This window comes from Pagrus pagrus (assembly GCF_965226575.1).
Source record: "Pagrus pagrus genome assembly, chromosome: 16".
In the NCBI taxonomy this organism is placed as follows: Eukaryota; Metazoa; Chordata; class Actinopteri; order Spariformes; family Sparidae; genus Pagrus; species Pagrus pagrus.
This window is the reverse complement of record NC_140200.1, coordinates 25728423-25746653: the sequence shown is the minus strand read 5'-3', so window position 1 is coordinate 25746653 and position 18231 is coordinate 25728423. Positions and strand designations below refer to the sequence as shown.

At 44.3% G+C, this 18231-nt stretch overlaps 1 protein-coding gene across 4 annotated transcripts in view; it reads left to right on the top strand.

The window, feature by feature from the left end:
* rev3l (REV3 like, DNA directed polymerase zeta catalytic subunit) overlaps nucleotides 1-18231 on the top strand; it is a 77985-nt gene that overhangs the window by 41295 nt on the left and 18459 nt on the right. For all 4 annotated transcript variants that reach the window (XM_084377388.1, XM_084377387.1, XM_084377386.1 and 1 more), the window contains exons 7-14: nucleotides 174-278; nucleotides 2972-3056; nucleotides 6774-6916; nucleotides 9600-9728; nucleotides 10379-10616; nucleotides 11707-11849; nucleotides 12875-16697; nucleotides 17233-18155. In XM_084377388.1, coding sequence (XP_084233514.1) covers nucleotides 174-278; nucleotides 2972-3056; nucleotides 6774-6916; nucleotides 9600-9728; nucleotides 10379-10616; nucleotides 11707-11849; nucleotides 12875-16697; nucleotides 17233-18155 — 5589 coding nt within the window. The remainder of the gene's footprint in view (nucleotides 1-173; nucleotides 279-2971; nucleotides 3057-6773; nucleotides 6917-9599; nucleotides 9729-10378; nucleotides 10617-11706; nucleotides 11850-12874; nucleotides 16698-17232; nucleotides 18156-18231) is intronic.

The window sequence follows — 18231 nt, the reverse complement described above, 5'->3', positions numbered from 1 at the left end:
TGGGTTGAATTGTATGGCTTAAGTCTGGTGTCACTTTGACTTGTCAGTTCTGCTTGAAAAAAAACAAACTGAAAAAGTCTTTGTCGTAGGTTTAAAAGCTCCTCAGTGAGACAATAATAAAGCATGGTGGAATTTTGAGCTGACATGTTGCTGTGACTCTCTGCTGTGTCCAGATCAGATTGGCAGGAACCCGGGCCTGCAGGCCATCTGGGACGATGAGAAGCAGAGGAGGAGAGAGAAGAACCAGGCGTCCCTGATAGAAACCCCTGAGTCACAAGGTGAGAGGATCCACAATGGAAAATCTGTCTTCATGTCTTTCCTTGCACTTTGCTGAATGCTGTGTGACAAGAATTCAGTCCATGTTGTGATGTCAGTCTGTCAACTGATTTCATACTTACTGATTTTCAAGGGCTGCTGGCAGAAATGTTGTCCATAAATTGTAAAGGAACCAGCGACCAACACATACTATTCTCTTTGTGTCCGTGGATGAGCGTGTACAGACACTACTTTTACACCAAAAATAGTGTGTATGTGCAGGTTTTTCAAAGATGGGAAAACCTGCGGAAAATAGCCATTTGACTCCTTTCCGGTCAACGAATTTGGCTGTGGATCCATTTTGTCATCATAACCACGCTGGAAAAACAGGCAACAGTATAAAGCAGCAGATCATCTTCATCACCTTTGTACTCACCTTTGTACTCACTCATAGATACTAGCCTTTTTTTCCATCAAGATCCATGTATTAATCCCTGAGAAATTAACTGAAGTGTGGACAAATACCCTATTTTACAATGTTAATGAAAGTGGGAAAAAATTCTTGGATCCACACCAAAAGTTAATGAGGTCTGTTCTGGGCCGAGGCGCATCCTCCATCCAGGTTTTGAAGAAATATGTCTCTAGTTTTTGTGTCATCTGCTGACAAACCAACTGACCAACCGACAAACAGACGGGGGCAGAAACATCACCTCCTCGGTGCAGGTGATAGACACATTGTGTTTTTAGCTGAGCTGATGATAGAAGTTGTTGAGGAGTGAGACATCTCACTTCCTTCTCCTCTCTGTTGAGAGATGCACATGAGCAGAATGATCGGGCAGCTGACACTGCTCAGTTATTAGTGACACAGAAGCCACTAACAACGGTTACTTTTCAAATGTCTTGATCGCTACTTGAACAGAGACGGAGCCTAAACTTCAACACATTTCATTTCATCAGGGAAAGGGGAAGAACTTAGTGTGTCCACCCGGAAACATTCATAGCAGCCAATCAGAGCTGGAGCTGATGAATACCTGTGACTGTGATTTGTGCTGCAGAGTTTACCATTGTTCATTTGCATAAACTACCAACATTGTACTGATAAAAGCTTCCCATTAATTCTCTGGGTAGAATAATTGCTGAATACGGTATACAGTTCCATTTCTATGCCGATGACACACAACTATACATTCCACTGCAGCCTAATGACCCCTCTCAAATACTGAATCTGGAAACATGTGTAAATCAAATCAAGATCTGGATGAGCCACAACTTTCTCATGCTCAATACTACTAAGTCTGATCTGATGGTAATCAAGCCAAATAATTATAAATACTTATCCCAGGGTCTTGGTCTCAATATTGACAGTTGTTTTATCTCTGAAAGCACTCTCATCAGAAACCTCTGTGTTATTTTTGATCCAACCCTGACTTTTCAGTCCCACATCAAAGAAATCACCAAAACAGCTTTCTTTCACCTGCGGAATATTGCCAAAATCCGCCCTTCTCTATCCCTGCGTAGCGCCGAGGTGGTTCTCCATGTCTTTGTGTCCTCCCGTTTAGATTACTGTAATGTCCTTGTTTCCGGCCTCCCCATCTGCACTACCAGGAGTCTCCAGCTTGTACAAAACTCAGCTGCTAGACTTTTAATGAAAACAGGTACATTTTGCCACATAACTCCGGTCCTGGCATCCTAACATTGGCTGCCCATTCAAGCTAGAGCGGATTTTAAGGTTCTTCTTTTAACCTATAAGGCCTTGAATGGACTTGCACCACTGTATTTAACAGAACTACTCACTCCCTACACTCCGTCACGTCCTCTTCGTTCTCTTGGTTCAAACCTCCTGGTCATCCAATATATCAGTAAAAAGTCAGCTGGTGGCAGGGCCTTTTCCTACCGTGTTCCTCTCTTATGGAATGGCCTTCCACAAGACATCAGAGACGCTACATCCACTGCGATTTTTAAGTCTCGTCTTAAAACACACCTTTTTACCCAATACTTTGGTTAACACTAACTAATTTTATCACTCTCCTCTGGTGTTTTACTATTGTTTTATTTTACTATTGTTTTATTTATTTTTATTGTCTGTTATTATTGTTCTTGTTTTTACTGTAAAGTGTATTGAGACCATGTACCATGGTGATTTTGCACTTTAAATAATAAATTGATTGATTGATTAATACAATTTAAATAAACACAAGCCTTGAAATTGAAAATGCTGGATGCTTTATGTGAGCTGGCCTCATTTCAGTGGTGCCAGCCTTTCTGCTCTCTGTGTTTTGAGGCAATATAAATTCTTGTGTGGCTAACTGTATTGTTTCATTGTGTACAGCTCCTTGTTAGCTAGTTGTGACATCTGTCTTAGTTTTGTTGCTGAGCCCTGAGTTTTCCATGACTTACACAAGTCGGAGTATCATCAGTCTTAGAGCTTTCACATTGGTAGGCCTACTTTTAATTGCACAGGGCTGCCAGGTCTGAAGAGTGTAGAGAGAGAAATATGATTCAGTTGTTTGGTGTCTAGAACACCAGGCCAGTCTCATTTTATTCTTATAATTTAAGCAATAAAGCAAATTATGCCGCTGCTACTAGCATACTGAATTGCAGATGTTTTAATTGTAGCAAAGAACTTGAGGTCTGTCAGTCACAGGACACTGTTAGAACAGACAGTTTCCAGAACCGATGTACGCATTATTGAAATGATCTGTCTGATGTTTTGCAGATCGCGGGTCTGTCACTTCAACAGAGAGTGAGAAAATCTTCATGAAGAGATTCAAGGAGATTCTGAAGGAGAACGAGTTTGACGTGTAAGTTCCTCATCCTACCTCTACTCTTTTGTCCTGGTGACAATTGGGACGGGACTGATGTCTCAGGACAAATTTGATCTGAAAATTCATTTCTTGGTGAGGCAGAAAGCCAGTGAAGAAAAAGCTGGGACTCGAGAAGGAAAAGTGTTTGAAAACAAGACACACATACTTCCAGTCACATTAGTCAGACAAGTTTCCCACAGTGTCAGACCACATCCAGCACAAGTTTCTCTCATTTTTGTTTTTTTGTAACTTTAATGTAGCTGTCCTCAGTTTCCCTGTGCCTCTCGGCATCATGTCAGTGTCTTTGTCTCCTCCGTCCTCTCAGGAAAGTGAGGGAGGGCAGGTTGAAGACATGGGAAGGAGGGATGGAGAAAGTGAGATCAGAACAGAGGGAGCAAGGGAGGTGGAGACAGAAAACGAGAGTGTGCTATGGAAAAATGAGGAAGGAGAGAGCGTCCCCACCCCCCTGCACTCCCACAGTGTACAGGCAGCAAGTATTTCCTGTTATAAATAAGAGTACAGTTGGCTCGGCAGCCGTGCATGCCTCTGCATCAGATCCAGATGGCTTCTATTCACTAACCTCTGATATCAGACAGTAACAGAGGAGCGAGCTGCAGTGTGGGCTTTCATCGAAGAGTGATGGAACACACACACACACACACACACACACACACACACACACACACACACACACACACACACACACACACACACCCCCTTACTGCCTGGCTGTGTCAGTCACTCTCTCTGTTAATACTCACACACAGTCTGTCACTTGCTTTCTGTTGGCTTTCCCTTCCTCTTTTATGCAGCACTACTGTTGTTGCTGCATTCTCAAGGACTCACTTAGCACTGCCGGCTTTGTGAGAATTGTCTAATTTCTTTTTATTCATTTATTTTCTCATCTTGCATGCTTTCTGTCTTTCCCTCTGTCTCAGCCTTTGCACTCTAAAAGTCTTTTGTTTCATGACATTCTTGGCGTACTGCAGTAGGGGGTGCTAGTAGTGTGGCATGCTGTTTGAGCATCCATGATCACACAACTTGCCCACCTTTCTTTTGCTTCTTTTTTTTTTTAAATCAATACTTTGTAATCGTATGATGGACGCTATAGTTTCAAACTGAAACTTTTAGATTAAAAAGTTTGGTTTTTGCTTGGTTTTGTCACAGCGAAAATAAAAGCTCCACTCCAGAGACTGTATATATAAAATATTTCAAAGTGATCTGCTCGACAAAAGCCCAAAATGACCATTGTTTTGCTCTGTAGATGCATTTTTAATGAACAACAGCAGTACGTGCTAAACTTTCTGAACCCATAGCATTTTATTGCGACTAGCCTGCTTTATAATAAAAGACAGTGGTCATGGGAGGCCAGGCAGGACTATCAGCAACCCTGAGTGCTGCACATCGTTAGCGTCATTGCTAATTGTATTCAACTACCTCATGTCTTACTCACATTTAAGAAAACACCAATCATTATCACAACTAACCTAAACGACCAACATATTTATGTTAGTACTCAACGCTGTTAAACATGTTAGTAATGAGAAATTTGATCTGCACTTTCTCTGCCATTCTTGTGCAACTAGCTCGCTAATGGCTTTATCATAAACACATGGCCCTGTGGAAGATGCACTCGTGCACAGGCAGAGGGTTCACATGCAGGCAGGTACATAGGTAGAAGGACAGGCAAACCGTCCAATCATTTCATACGGACTGAATGAGATGATTGGATGGTCCCAGTAGACGCCTGTGACAGCCACAGAAAATTATTTTTTCCTTTTCTTTTATCTGTAAGAGATTTTCTACGAATGTAACACATTGCTTCTAGAATAACATACCAACCCTAGCTTTAATGCAACGGTATCCCCACTATAGCTCCGTGTTTCATTCAACTGAGTGTTTCATTTGTAATTATAAATGGAACAGGACAGTAGAAGAGTATCTTTGCTCTCTGTTTCATCTTCTTTGCATTCTTCCTTCCTTAGTCACATCATTCAAACTCTCTCAGCAAAACAAAGTCAGTTAGGCAGCGAGGGGGGCGTGGCTACGTAGTGAAATGTGTTAATCGCTGCAGTAATCTCCCGACGCCTGCCAGGCTCCCTCCCTCGTCGCCTCTAAAGTCGTTAGCTACCAGACTAATTAAGAGACAGCCAGACAGTGGCACGTGCAGTCGTGCACGCTGACTCTCTGGAGGCCTTTCCTCACACGGCCCAGCAGAACAAAGTCTCTGAATGACAATGAGGCTGCAGTAAAATCTCTCTTGCTGTCATCCTAGCCTCAGAGAGCAGCAACATGCCAGCTGATTAAAAAGTCCAAACACAGTGATCTCATATATTCAGCCATGTTCTCATCATTCATCACCTCTGAAAATTATTCATCTTTTACCAGCCACACTACCTGCTGGGACACCTTCAGCCCATTCATCATTTAAAGGAGAAGCGTCACCATGTAGCTGTGACGTCTCATTAAATGCAGCGTAGCGTTTGTCCTGTCTGTTTTTGGTTTATCCTGTGCCAGCGCTGTTCCTGTGTGGACCGCCTCCACAGGAGTGTTTACTTTATTCCTCTGGGCTGCTGCTGAGCTTAGACATGGTGTTATGCAGCTTCACCTGTCTGTCCACACAGACAACCCTGCTGTCTGCAGCCTGTTTCATCAAAACGTGTTTTTAAGCCTCAAATGACCTGCTGAAAGTTTACCATGCAGTCACTGGAGTAACAGGGTTTTGAATCAGTAGCTTGAGGGCATGTGAGGGCATTTCATATTCAGCTTCTCCTGCTCATTGCAGGATTAAAACCAGCAACCTCTCAAGCATAAGGCTCTAATCTTCAAGTGTCTCTGCAGTTTAATCAGATCTGTTAAAGGTTTGATAAGTTCAGTAGTAGCACCTGTTCCTGTGAAATTTGTTCCATTTGCAAGCAGCAGCCGTCTGCGTGGTCTACATTTCAATATTTCAGAGTCACTAAGTGGTGAGTTGCTAGGCGATGCAGTAGGGCAGCATGGGTAAGGGAGCATGATAGGCAGCTTGTAGCTGAGAGCGATCTGCAGGGAGACAAAGCCCAAGTTGGCTGCCTGCCCGTTTTCCATTCATATTCCCTCTCCAACACACAGACCACTAGGCTGCACACCCTCTCGGCTCTCTCTCTCTCTCTCTCTCTCTCTCTCTCTCTCACACACTCACTCACACACACACACACACACACACACACACACACACACACACACACACACACACACACACACACACACACACACAAACCAAGCAGAGAAGAGACACTCTCCACACATCCAGCCACCCACAGACTCACACAGCCATCACACACTAACACACCACCTCCATGTACACACACAGAGAGTAAACAGAGCACTTCCCTGATTAAGACCTACAGCACAGAGATGCTAATAAAACATGACTGCATGAGGGCAGATAGCAGAAGGTCCTCTGCTCTGTGATTCAGGTAAGAGCCAAGCTGACAGCACTGCTCATGTTCACACTCGTCTAAAATGGCAAAATGACTCCATCGTTCCCTTGCACATGTAATAGGAGCACTCAGGCAGGCATTCAGGCATTATTGTGATGTAACCAGTTTTTTACCAATGAATTACACTTTATGTTTTCAGTGTTGCAATTAATAGTAATGATCGACCCTCCAGGAGTGCTCCAAGGATGTATGAAGAAAACCAAATTACAGTTATTAATTGTCTCTCTCTGCCCAGGACCCAAAGTGTGTCTGTTGGCAACAGGGAGGACCAAGAAGATTTTCCTAGTGAACATACCCTCCATTCTGACCCCCTGACCCCTGAGGGACTGCCGTGTACCCCCTCTAATGCTGTGGAGGTGCACAGGGACTCGCGGCCAGGTGAGGAAACCCTAATACTGGGGGATGCACAGTCCTAAAGTCAAGTCTATTTTATGAAATAGAGCCCAAAATATGAACTAGCTATAAAATGTGTAGAAGCCATAACACCCTCTATCCTCAGAACCTGACTTGGATAGCAAAAAACTTGAGGTCCTCTTGAAAAGACACTTGAAATAAAGGCCGACACCCAGGAAGAACAAATCATCATCAGCACATTAAATGTACTGTAGATGTTCACACTTCATTCAAGGCGATGGAAGTTGAAAAAGGCAGACATCACAGTCTCACCTCAGGGTCCATATGGGGCTTTTCGATACACATGTGCTGGCTCTGCTTGACTCGGTTTGACTCGGCCTGTCAGCCCAGCGTGGCAGAGATTTGCGTTTCCATGACAACAGGGCTACCTGCTTAAACGTGTGTCTGTAACTGATGACGTGCTGAGTGGTGGTCAACAGAGCGGCTGTTAATCATGCAGCGTAGTGCCGTAAATGCAGCTTTAACGAAGAATGGCTGCCAAAATAGCTCCACTTATTCGATGATTAACATTTGATTTCACGTATAGATTCTTCACAATATAAATTTCCCATTATTTAAAAGCTTTTATTATGAAGCAGCTACACCAGGAAATGTTGGGTTTTCACCAGCAGTAACTTAACACAACTCCTGAAACAGCTGAGAACACGATGAAACAGTAAAATACAGCAGAGGTCTGAAAGTACAAACAGGGACGCAGTTAGTTTTAAAGGACTGAGAGCAGAGGTCACAAAGACCTTTAAAGATGTCTTTCTCTCTCTGTCCTGCACAGACATGAGTCTGGCAATTGCGACACATGCTTGTGCTTGGGAGAATATGGGGGTCTTTGAGGGTGGGCCACTGTTGCAAGAAGTCACTGCAGTCTGCCTGAAGGCAGGGCGGGTGCCGATTTGCCCTACTCCAGAGAAGGTTCATACCGGGTGCAGCTCGGCACAACTGGGCATGCTAAAACGGTTAATGGAAGAGTAAATCAGTGCAACAAGGACTGACTTGGTGCCAGTAGAAAAGCTCTATTAGCAGCTATTCTGGAGCGTTTTGACTGTGTCAGACAGTACTAAATGGACGTTGAGGTGAGTTCGTTTTGTCGGTTTGATTCTATAATATTGCATCAGATTTGACCCACTGATAGCATCTTTAGTAGTGTCGTATACGATCCGGCCATTGCTTACATTATATTAATCATATACTGTATATGCAATTGATTTGGTTTACTGAAAGACTATCTGAGTCTTTCTCATTACTGAATAAGACATTTTTGCCTTAATAGCAAAGTAATCATTACATTCCGCCAAGGAGGTGATGTGTTCTCCTATGTCTGTTGGATGGTTGGCTTGTCATCAGGATTACACCAAAACTACTGAATGGATTTCTACCAAACTTGGATGGAGGATGGGTCTTGGCCCAGAATAGATCACATTAACTTTTGGTGCAGATCCAAAAAAAAAGGGAATGATCCAGGATTTATTCTCACTCTCTTAAACTTTGTGAGATAGGGCATTTATCCATATTTTCCATTTTTTATGTAATACTACATAATGAAAACGAGACAGCAGTATGATAGAATAATTAATGTTAATAATTGTTGACCTTGTCATCGAAGTGCATTTGTTTCCTATGACTTTATGTGGCCCTGCCTCTCTGACCATGTGTTGGACAGTAGAGGTAGCTGGTGAACGTGGCATTTGTTTTCTCCCTCCCTATCGCTCCTACTGTGTCCGGGTTCAAAGTGGGACAGGAGTGTGTCGGTCTGATGGTGTTCACAGTCTGACGACTAAACAGATCCTTCACTCATCAAATAAAAGTCAAATGTCCCACACTTCAACCCACAAAGCAACAATACAGGACCAAACAACAGTAATGTGGTAACTGGTAGTGTCTTTGGCAACTTATATGTGGAAAAAAAATTGCAGCAGTTATACATGGAAAAGTGTCTGTCATCCTGTCTGTCATCCTGTCTGTCACCCTGTCTGTCCTACCGACTCTGACACATTTCTGCCCAGCTCCCGCAGTTGACTCGCGATGATTATGTGATGTGATTCAGAGCGAAAGACTTTAACTCACCATGTCTTTATCTCCTTCCACTATTGTGTTGTTGTAGTTACTGTCTCTGGAAACTTGTATAGAAAAATATCACCACACCGGTCAGCTCTCCCTCCGAGAAATAAGCATCCCTCCTCGTGAGGGTCCGCTGTTTACTGACGGCGATTATGTAATTATGTCATTTAGAGGGAAAAAAACATAACTTTGTCACTTTCCAGGATGCATTGTGGGCCAGGATCTCAATCACAACACATTGTAACTGCATTCATATGATTATAAACAGTCAGCGGGTACATGTTTAGATTTATAGGTGGAATCCTAACGTTATGATGTCCACCGTCACACCTCATGCTGTATGAAATTATACATTGGAACGGCTTTATGCCGGCGCTGCTTGGTTCAGTGTGAACAAACCAACAAAGGCAGTGTAAAGGCTAGCCTTCGTTGCGCCGATAATGCTAAATCTGTGTGTGAAAAGGGCTAATCTCTCTGCTGAGGCTCCCGCAGGAGCACAGAGGCTACATTGGTGTCTGTGTGTTGATGGACCTCTCTTTTCAGATTATGCAAATGTGTGATGTTTCAGTGCTGCTAACAGTGCTTTTCTCTGCAGACACTGTGAGGAACAGCGGTAATATCTCAGAGGAGGCCATCGTTGATGAGGAGGCCATCTTGAGTCTCCTGGAGAACAGTCAGACCTTCCTCCCGCTCTCCCAGACATCCAGCCACTCGCCCCTGTTAGGTATGGTCGCCACGTTAACCATACCTACATACACAGCTGCAGTCTGCTCACTTTCTTCTCCTTTTAGTGTCTCAAACATACATTTATTTGAAATAAATTCCTGGTTACGAGCTGGGGACAAGTGGTGACTGTGCCATGAGCCTGTAAATAAGCAGGGCGGGAATACCAAGCAAATAGCCTTGTGATTAAAGGAGCACTCTGTCGTTTTGGGGAAGACATTTTAATCAGAGGAGAAAGATCTTCATTTGCTGATTTTTTTTCTGCCTAAACAAACTAAATAATCAAACTCTCTTTGTTTTCATGATTTAATAAACTGAATAAACAAACTGACCTTAAAGGACAACACAATTTATACTATGTTACTTTGTTTATATGTGGCGGGCCCTGCCACATTTCTAGCTTCAAACAGTGTTCTGAGACCTTATTTTCCTGTTCTGAGAACAGCTTGTTTATACCTTATTATTATTATTATTATTATTATTATTATTATTATTATTGTAAATATAAAAATTCTGAGTTTGAATTTCTTCTCTGAAACGACACAGTGCCCCTTTAAGCCAGGTTGTAGCTTTGACTAAATCAGTTAATTTGGGACCTCTTAAAGTTGTTGCTTGCAGCTTACTGGTGTAATGTCTTTTAAAATGTTGCAGACAGCAGCCAGGACCGTGCCATCATTGATTTACTGGCAGGCCTGGAGGACGATGGTTTCTGCAGAACCCCAGTTAGGCAGAATTCCCAGTCCCAGTCACTTCCTGGTGCTAGGAGCTACCACTGCAACAGTGATGAGGAGGAGGCGGGGCCAGAGTTGGACAAGGAAGAGGCTGAGCTCAGCATGATGATGTCACAGCGATGGGACAACGAGCCTGCTGAGAACTCCTCCTCAACAAGGCAAGTTTGTCTCTGTTATGTGTGAGTGTTCTGCCCTGTGCAGAGGTATCTCATCAGAAACACTTGACTTTAAAAGGTAATTGAATACACAAATGGGTGTATACAGTATGCAGACCAGGGCTGGGTAACAAACCTCAGTCCTTTCTTTGGACCAACAAAAATATATTTATGGCACTAAGTATTTATAGCCAGCACTTTATGTTTGCTCAGGTATTGGATGGTGGCTTGTGCTTACACATTTGAAAGATTTGGTTTATTTTGTTAAATGTACATTTTAAAAAAAAAAATCTTAAAGTACTGTATTGACAAAAAGATAATTTGTTTCTTTCTGCATATGTATAGTTTTGGCACTGAGATCAAAAACATTTTGAAGGTTTCCAGCATTATCTACCATTACAACTTACAAAGACAGAACAATGTCAGACCAGGCAGACACAGGAAGAGTTTATTAATCTTGTTTGATGCTTTACCTCACACTTGATGCTTGAATTATAATTTCTGTGCGACTTAAACCTTTGACTTCTATCCCCAGATTATATCACAAACAAGGAACCTTTAAGTGGTTTTGTCTATTGACAATTCCAGACCAAGATTTATCAAACAAGATGGTCCTCAAACATAGAAGTCTTGGATACTTCATGCAATATTTGTACCTTTTTTCCCTTTCAAATTCAGAAGAGCGGCAGTCTTCTGGGAAGATGCAAATAATGAGGTCTGTTTTGCAGTCAAGGTCTGAATTAATCCTATTATAGCACGGTCTCAGTCAAGACTACAGTCAGCCACAACGTGTCAAAAACTCCTCCACTCCTGCAGATATCAAAACATTTAGAACTCACTGTTTATGACAGATCTTTTGACAGAAGCCATATGGGAGATCTGATGATGGGACTACTTATACTTAAAGACAGCAGACCAGATTTTCTGACGTGCCATGAATACATCTGATTGTCCAACTGCCAGCTTGTTGCAGAGCAATGCTCTTTTTTAAGTACAAGCATGAGCCAATAGACTCTAAGCAGTCAGATGAAGGTCATCCACATTGAGCTGTGCCTGTGCCTATGTTTAATCAGTGTCATCCCCATGTGTACAGGCCTGGTGTGAAGGAGCCAGAGGACGGCCTCAGTGACGAGCAGCAGGAGTCCTCTGACGAAGACATGGAGTGGAGTGGGAACAATTCTCTGTTCGCCAACCTGTCTATCCCCCAACTTGATGGGGCCGCAGATGAGAGCAGCGGTGAGTCATCTCTGTGCTGAGACATCCTGAGACAGCACTTAAATGTCTCTGATGCTTGCTTTACATCCCCTACACATGTTCCAGATCAGACAGCAGCTGCACAGCAACAGTTTTGGTTTATGCTAGCTTTTAGCTATATGATCTAATTTCATCATGAGGGAGCTGTGATTTAATGTAGTGCAAGACTCTGGAATTGTAACTGATTCCCTGGCGGTTCAAGATACTATCAATGAACTTCTAATAAACTTAGCTTACAATTTGCTGTGAAGGCAGAGATGTACATGGTCAATGTTCAAAGCTGATTCCACTGCTCAGCTGATATATCAGGGGCAGCCATGGCTCGGTGTGCAGGGACTTGGCTTGGGGACCGGAGGGTTGCCGTTTCAAAAACCCCTTTGACCAGTATATACAGAGTTTGGACTGGTAGCTGGAGAGGTGCCCGCTCTCCCCCTGAGCACCACCAAGGTGCCCTTGAGCAAGGCACCGTACCCGTACCTGCTCACGGTGCCCAATACGGGGCAGCCCCCTCACTCCATTAGTGCATGAGTGTGTATTTCATGCCTGTGTATGCAAAGAAAATGAGGGGAGGAAAATCTTTTCTTCTTCTTTTTCTTCTTCTAAGAATCAGCTATTCTTCTTTTCTTCTTCTTCTTTTCTTCTTATTCTTGTTATTCTTCTTCTTTTATTCTTTTTCTTCTTTTAAGAATCGGCTATTCTTCTTTTATTCATCTTCTTTTAAGAATCAGCTATTCTTCTTTTATTCATCTTCTTCTTCTTTTTTCTTCTCTTCTTCTTCTCCTTGAGCCTATGAGGAGTTTCTTTTAGCCTTAAGATAATTTGTGAATATGGCCCCAGGTCAGGTTTTCTATTAATTACTAATAAACTGAAGTGTTTTAAAAAGATCGTGTTTAATCTTGATTTGGAGAGAAACTAATTTGAAGTGTAAAAAGTATTGTACAGATTTTAATTCATATTGTGCTGCTGTAGCTCTAATTAAGATGCCTTCTCTTCTTTTGTATACCTAGATTCGTCCTTAACGGACAGTGGCTCCAGGACTCAGTCTTCTGTCATCGTCACAGAAAAGATACTGGGGAAAAGGAATCCCTTCTCCGTGGAGCCACCTTCCTCAGCTAAGACCCTTTTGGAGTGCAAGCACTCTGAGCACGGACCACTTCATGTGCTGGACACGGAGCAACCACTTGACAAGCACTTTCAATCCAAAAGCAGCCAGGACAGCAGTAGTGAATGTTCAACAGGGTTCAAGGTTAATAAAGAAATCCCCTACATCCCACCAGTCAAACACCCCATTCCCTGCAAGATAGCTAATCACCCTGAGGTGTCGCCCATCTGTGTCGACAAAGAGGACATACGACCCCTGTACACCTATGAAAAGAAAACCTCCATAGCTTTGGATAAGACAGATCTGGAAAGTTTTCGATTTGGAAACAGAAAGGTCACCAAAAACAGAAAGAAGTACGGCAGCATAAAGAATGTAGAAACAAACTGTCTGTCCATTCTTCAGAACCACAGGACCTTCTCTCTCTGCTACTCAGAGCTGAGAAACTGCTCAGCCAAGACAGAGCTGGAACTGAGCCAGAAGGACAGTAAAAGCCCAATCCTGAGGAACATCTCCTCATCCCCATCCCCCTTGGAGGAGGATGAGTTTCTTGATCCTCAGGAGGAAGAAATGGGCCAGGACAGTGAGGAGGGAGATGTTGGTGAACTCAAAATCAGGTACGAGGACTATCAGGAAAACAAGACAGAGAGGACCATAGTGGCCCAGCAGGAAGCACACTACAAGTTCTTCCCAAGTGTCATCCTCTCCAACTGCCTCAGTAGGAAGAAAACTGGGAGCAAAAAGCTGGCTGAGCCCTGCAGCGAGCTAGAACAGACCCAGCCACGCAGATCAAGGCTAAAAGTGAATAAAAAAAGGTTGGGAATGGTAGGACATAGGAACAAATTAAACATAGTTGAAAGCTCTACCTCTGACAGCCAGGTCAGTATTGGCCTCAACTCAGTCACACTTGCTTGTCCAGTGACTGCAGACCCAGAGATGCCAGTTTTGGAGGAAAACCCAGTTAAGGAGGCTGAGCCAATTAAAGATGGGCCACTCGTAGAGGGAGAGCCAAAGGAGACAAAAGAGGAGGAGCCTGAAAGTGAGGAGATGTCTGTAAATGAACAGACAAAACCACCTTCAGAGCCCCCTACCACCACTGTTTCTAGTTTTTCTGAAGAAGCTAAAGAAGAAGAAGCAGAGGATAGGTTAAGCCCATTGCAACATTTGCCAGCGAAAGTCACCTGTACTAAACCTTCAGCACTGCCTGGTAGTAAATACACCCTGAGGGCCAAACGCAAGATGATCTACGACAGCGAGGATGGAGAACACTCAGGTGCTACCCGTTATAAAAACCCAGCCTCAGTCAGAGACCGACTCAAAGACACAAATGTCTCCAGTGGACAGGATGTAAAATACCAGAAACGGCGCAAGAAGGAACCCCCTATTATCATCAAATATATTATTATCAACAGGTTCAAAGGACAGAAAAACATGCTGGTAAAGATGTCCAAATTGAATGCAGAGGAGCAGTTGGTGATGCTAACGCCAGAAAAGCTAGAGCAATACAATAAACTGGCCCCTCTCAAGGATTTCTGGCCCAAGGTGCCAGAATCCACTGCTGTAAAGTTTCCCATCACTGAGCCAAAGGCCAAAAAACAGCCCAAAAGAAAGGCAAAGGTCAACTCCACAAATAAGAAAACAGTCTGCAACTCCTCCAAACCTAGGGTCAGACACTATGAAAAGGTCAAAAGGCTAAAAGGCAGCCAGAGAGCCCCAGTTGTACCATCGCTGTTGCCCCCTCGGCCATGTTACTGTGAGCTAGCAGATGACCATGGCATTGAGTATACTGATGTCATGGTAGAGTTAGGTTACCTGTCTGATAGATCCCCGAGCCCTACAGACTTAACCCCCCCACGCTGTTGGTCCCCAAGTGACCCTTTTATGGACAGCAGGAGTTCAGAACAGCTGATAAATCCACTCAGTGATCCATGTCTTAGTTCTGCTTTTGACAAGCCACGCACAGTGTCTTCAACCAAAGGAGCTCAGAGTAAGTGTCAAACTGCCAAATCTAAGAAATGTAATGACACTAAAAGAAAAGTAAGTAAGTCTGCTACTAAGCCTCTGGAGGAAGAGGAACCCAAAAAAGCAAAATCGAAACAAAGTTGTGGTGCTCGTCCAAGGCAGAGGAAGAAGGCTAAAGATATAGATGAAGGTAAACCCAACAATTCCACGGCCACCACAAGACCAAGAAAGTCTCGTAAAAAGCAGGCCGAGGAACCCAAAAGCCATGACTCATGTAAAGACGGCTCCCAACTCCTTTTCACAGGGGATGAACTGCCTCCTTCTGAGAGTTCCTCTCAGGAGGTCCCTCCATTTCAGCAGCCAGTGTGCACAATTAGCTGTGGCCAGGGCAGTTCTCAGACTGCCTCTGTTTCTGACTTTGTAGCTCGGTCTATAGAACCAAAGGTTGAGGACTGTGAGACTTCCATCATGGAGGTCAACCAAAGCTTTTCAGCAGCTGCTCTGCTGAAGCACCAAGGCTGCCAGACCACTGTGGTAAAGGTAGAGGCTTCACAGGAGTGCACGGCACCTCCACCTCCTCTGGCTGTAAAACCATTTCTGGAAGACAATAAAGAGGCCCAACTAGCAGCAGCCTCCCAACACTCAGGCCCTAAGAATGGGGAGATCCCCACTCTCTCTGAGACCCCCTCTGGCTTGGCTGTCCTCAAGCAGCTTCTCCAGAAGAAGCAGCAGGGACAGGCCCTTCCTTTACAAGTGGTCGGTACGAGCAGCCATTCCACTGCTATAGCTCAGGCTACAGCACTACTAGATCCCACAGCTAAACCAGCTAAATCCAGAAGGGCTCCCTCCACCACTCCTCGGAAACCCAGAGCCCCAAAGTCTACGACTCCCAAGGATAAAAAGCCCAGGGTCAGGAAAGGCAAAGCAAGCAACACTCAGCCAAATGTATCGGTGAAGCAGGAGGGCAACATGTCAGATGACTGCCCCATCTTCTTGTCAGACCCAGGCATGGACAGCTGCAACTTCATAGAGGACAGCTTGTCACCAGAGCTCCCACACAACTATAACTTTGACATAAATGCCATTGACCAGACAGAATTCTCCAGCCCATACAGCAGCAGTCAGTTTGTCCTGACTGATAAAAATTTACCGGTTAAGTTCCTGAGTGATGTCAACCAGGAAGCTGTATCTGCTCAAGCGCTGGGCTTTGAGAAGAAAATTGATAGGCTATTTTGTTCTGGAGAGGAGCTACAAAGAGGCTCTGACTGGCACAAAGCAAGGCCTGCTAGCCCTGACCTCTTTGACAGGTCTGAGAACGGGGAGTCTATATTTCTCGACTCTGAGAAACTCAAGAGTAGAGAGTGGGACTTCTCTTTAGGTAAAGCCCATACACTTAGCCCCTTTCAAGACTTTCACTGTGAGAGAAAAGAGCTGCTATTTTCCATCTTCGAACCTGTCCTACCATTGCCCTTAAGTTCTGCGTCATTCGTTGACCATGATGGCTCGCCAACAGGAGAGCTTTTGGATGGCATTGATGGACTATCATCCACCACACCCAGTAGCTCCCCACGCTCCATCAGCTCTCTATCACAGGTCAGAGCAAGCCAGCTGCTTCGGGGGGCAGGAGGTGGAGCCCACATTCTCAAGCCCCTCATGTCCCCTCCAAGCCGGGAGGAGATCCTCAGCACTCTTCTGGACCTGGAGATGTCAGAGGCCACCTTCCAGGAGCCCTTCTGCAGCAACCCCTCTGATGCACCAGGAAAACCAATGTAAGACTTCATGTACCAGCAGCACAAGTATAAGTAATAATTACTTTTAAACCGTGTGTTCATGCTTTCCACAAGACATGGAGGCTAACTAATACATCAGCATGGCTGATATTATCGCTCAGTTTTTTCACACAGATATATTGTCACATATATTAGAGCAAATAAGTAAGTTGTTACTTAAAGATACTCTGGAGTTTATGACCACTAGCGTGTGTGTATGCTGCAGAGAAATGAAGCATTGTCCAAACAAAAGCAGTAAAGACAACTGCAAGCTAGGAAGCATGGATGTAAACGATGCAAATTCAAAATATTTCAGAAATCTGTCTTGTAAATGTTTATGTTTTTTATCTTTGTTAGACTTCAAGGATACACACAGTGTGCCTAAGTGAGAAACAATGAATGTCCACTAGAGAGCGCTGATACATTTATATTTTAACTGTAAAATGTCATGCACAGTAGATATCTGGTCTTAACTAACCGAATTTATGGGATTTGTGGGAAGTCGATTAATCACACTCATCTGTCTTTTGTGTAGGGAGGTCGGTGGCCGTAAGTTAATGGTGGGTACCAGACTGGCAAAGGAGCTAGCAGAGTTCAGTGGGGAACTGTCTTTGGAGGGCCTTCATTTCTGGAAGACAGCCTTCTCAGCCATGACACATCCTGCCACCACTATAACCTCATCTTCCCAAGCCCAGGGAGCTGAGGTCTCAGAGGGAAATAAAGAGCAGGCCGAGCTTGACCCATCCTCAGCCAGTGACAAGAAGGTCATCCTTCTGCCCTGCAAAAACCCACCAAGCCGAGAGCGTGTGCAGCTGTGGCTGGAAGCCAGAAAACAGTATGAGAGTTTACAAAAAGGGAGAAGAGACACAGGGTTGCTGAAGAAAGGGGTTGGGCCGGATGTGGTGGGTAACCCAGAGATAACTGAGCAGCCCGCTGCTTTCCATTGTCCAGCTGTGAAGGTTGAGCTGTGCGAGAGACTCGGCAGTATCAGGACCCAAAGGAAAAAGAAACGCAACCTGTCCCTAATCATATCTCCCATGCAGAGTACAGGCTCTCAATGCAAATCTACAGAGGTGAGTCCAGTTTCAGATGAAGGTGGTGGGGATTTTGAGCAGGAGGGCGGAGAAAAAGATGATGATGATGATGATGATGATAAAGCCACCTCTCCAGAGTCCCCAGAGCTGCCTCCCTGGCAGCAGTCTTGTCAGGCCAGCCCCTCGGGGCCAGACCGGCTCAGCGAAAGCAGGCTGAGTGAAAACTCTCCAGAACCACTGTCATCACGGCTCTCTAACTCTCTGGAGAGATTAGGGGAGAATCTTAGTCCCTCACTTCTCCATTTTAGTAACAAGAAAGAGGGGAGGACTAGTCCCATCCTCCTTCACAGTACCCCCTATTTAAGGAGGCGGCGGAGAAGCAAGGAAGATCTGGAGCCAGTGTGCAGCACTCCTATATCTGAGGGTACGACACCAGCAGTTTCATTCTGCCTGTAATCTGTAATATGTATTATCAGCTACTAACAGCTGTACAGTTGAGG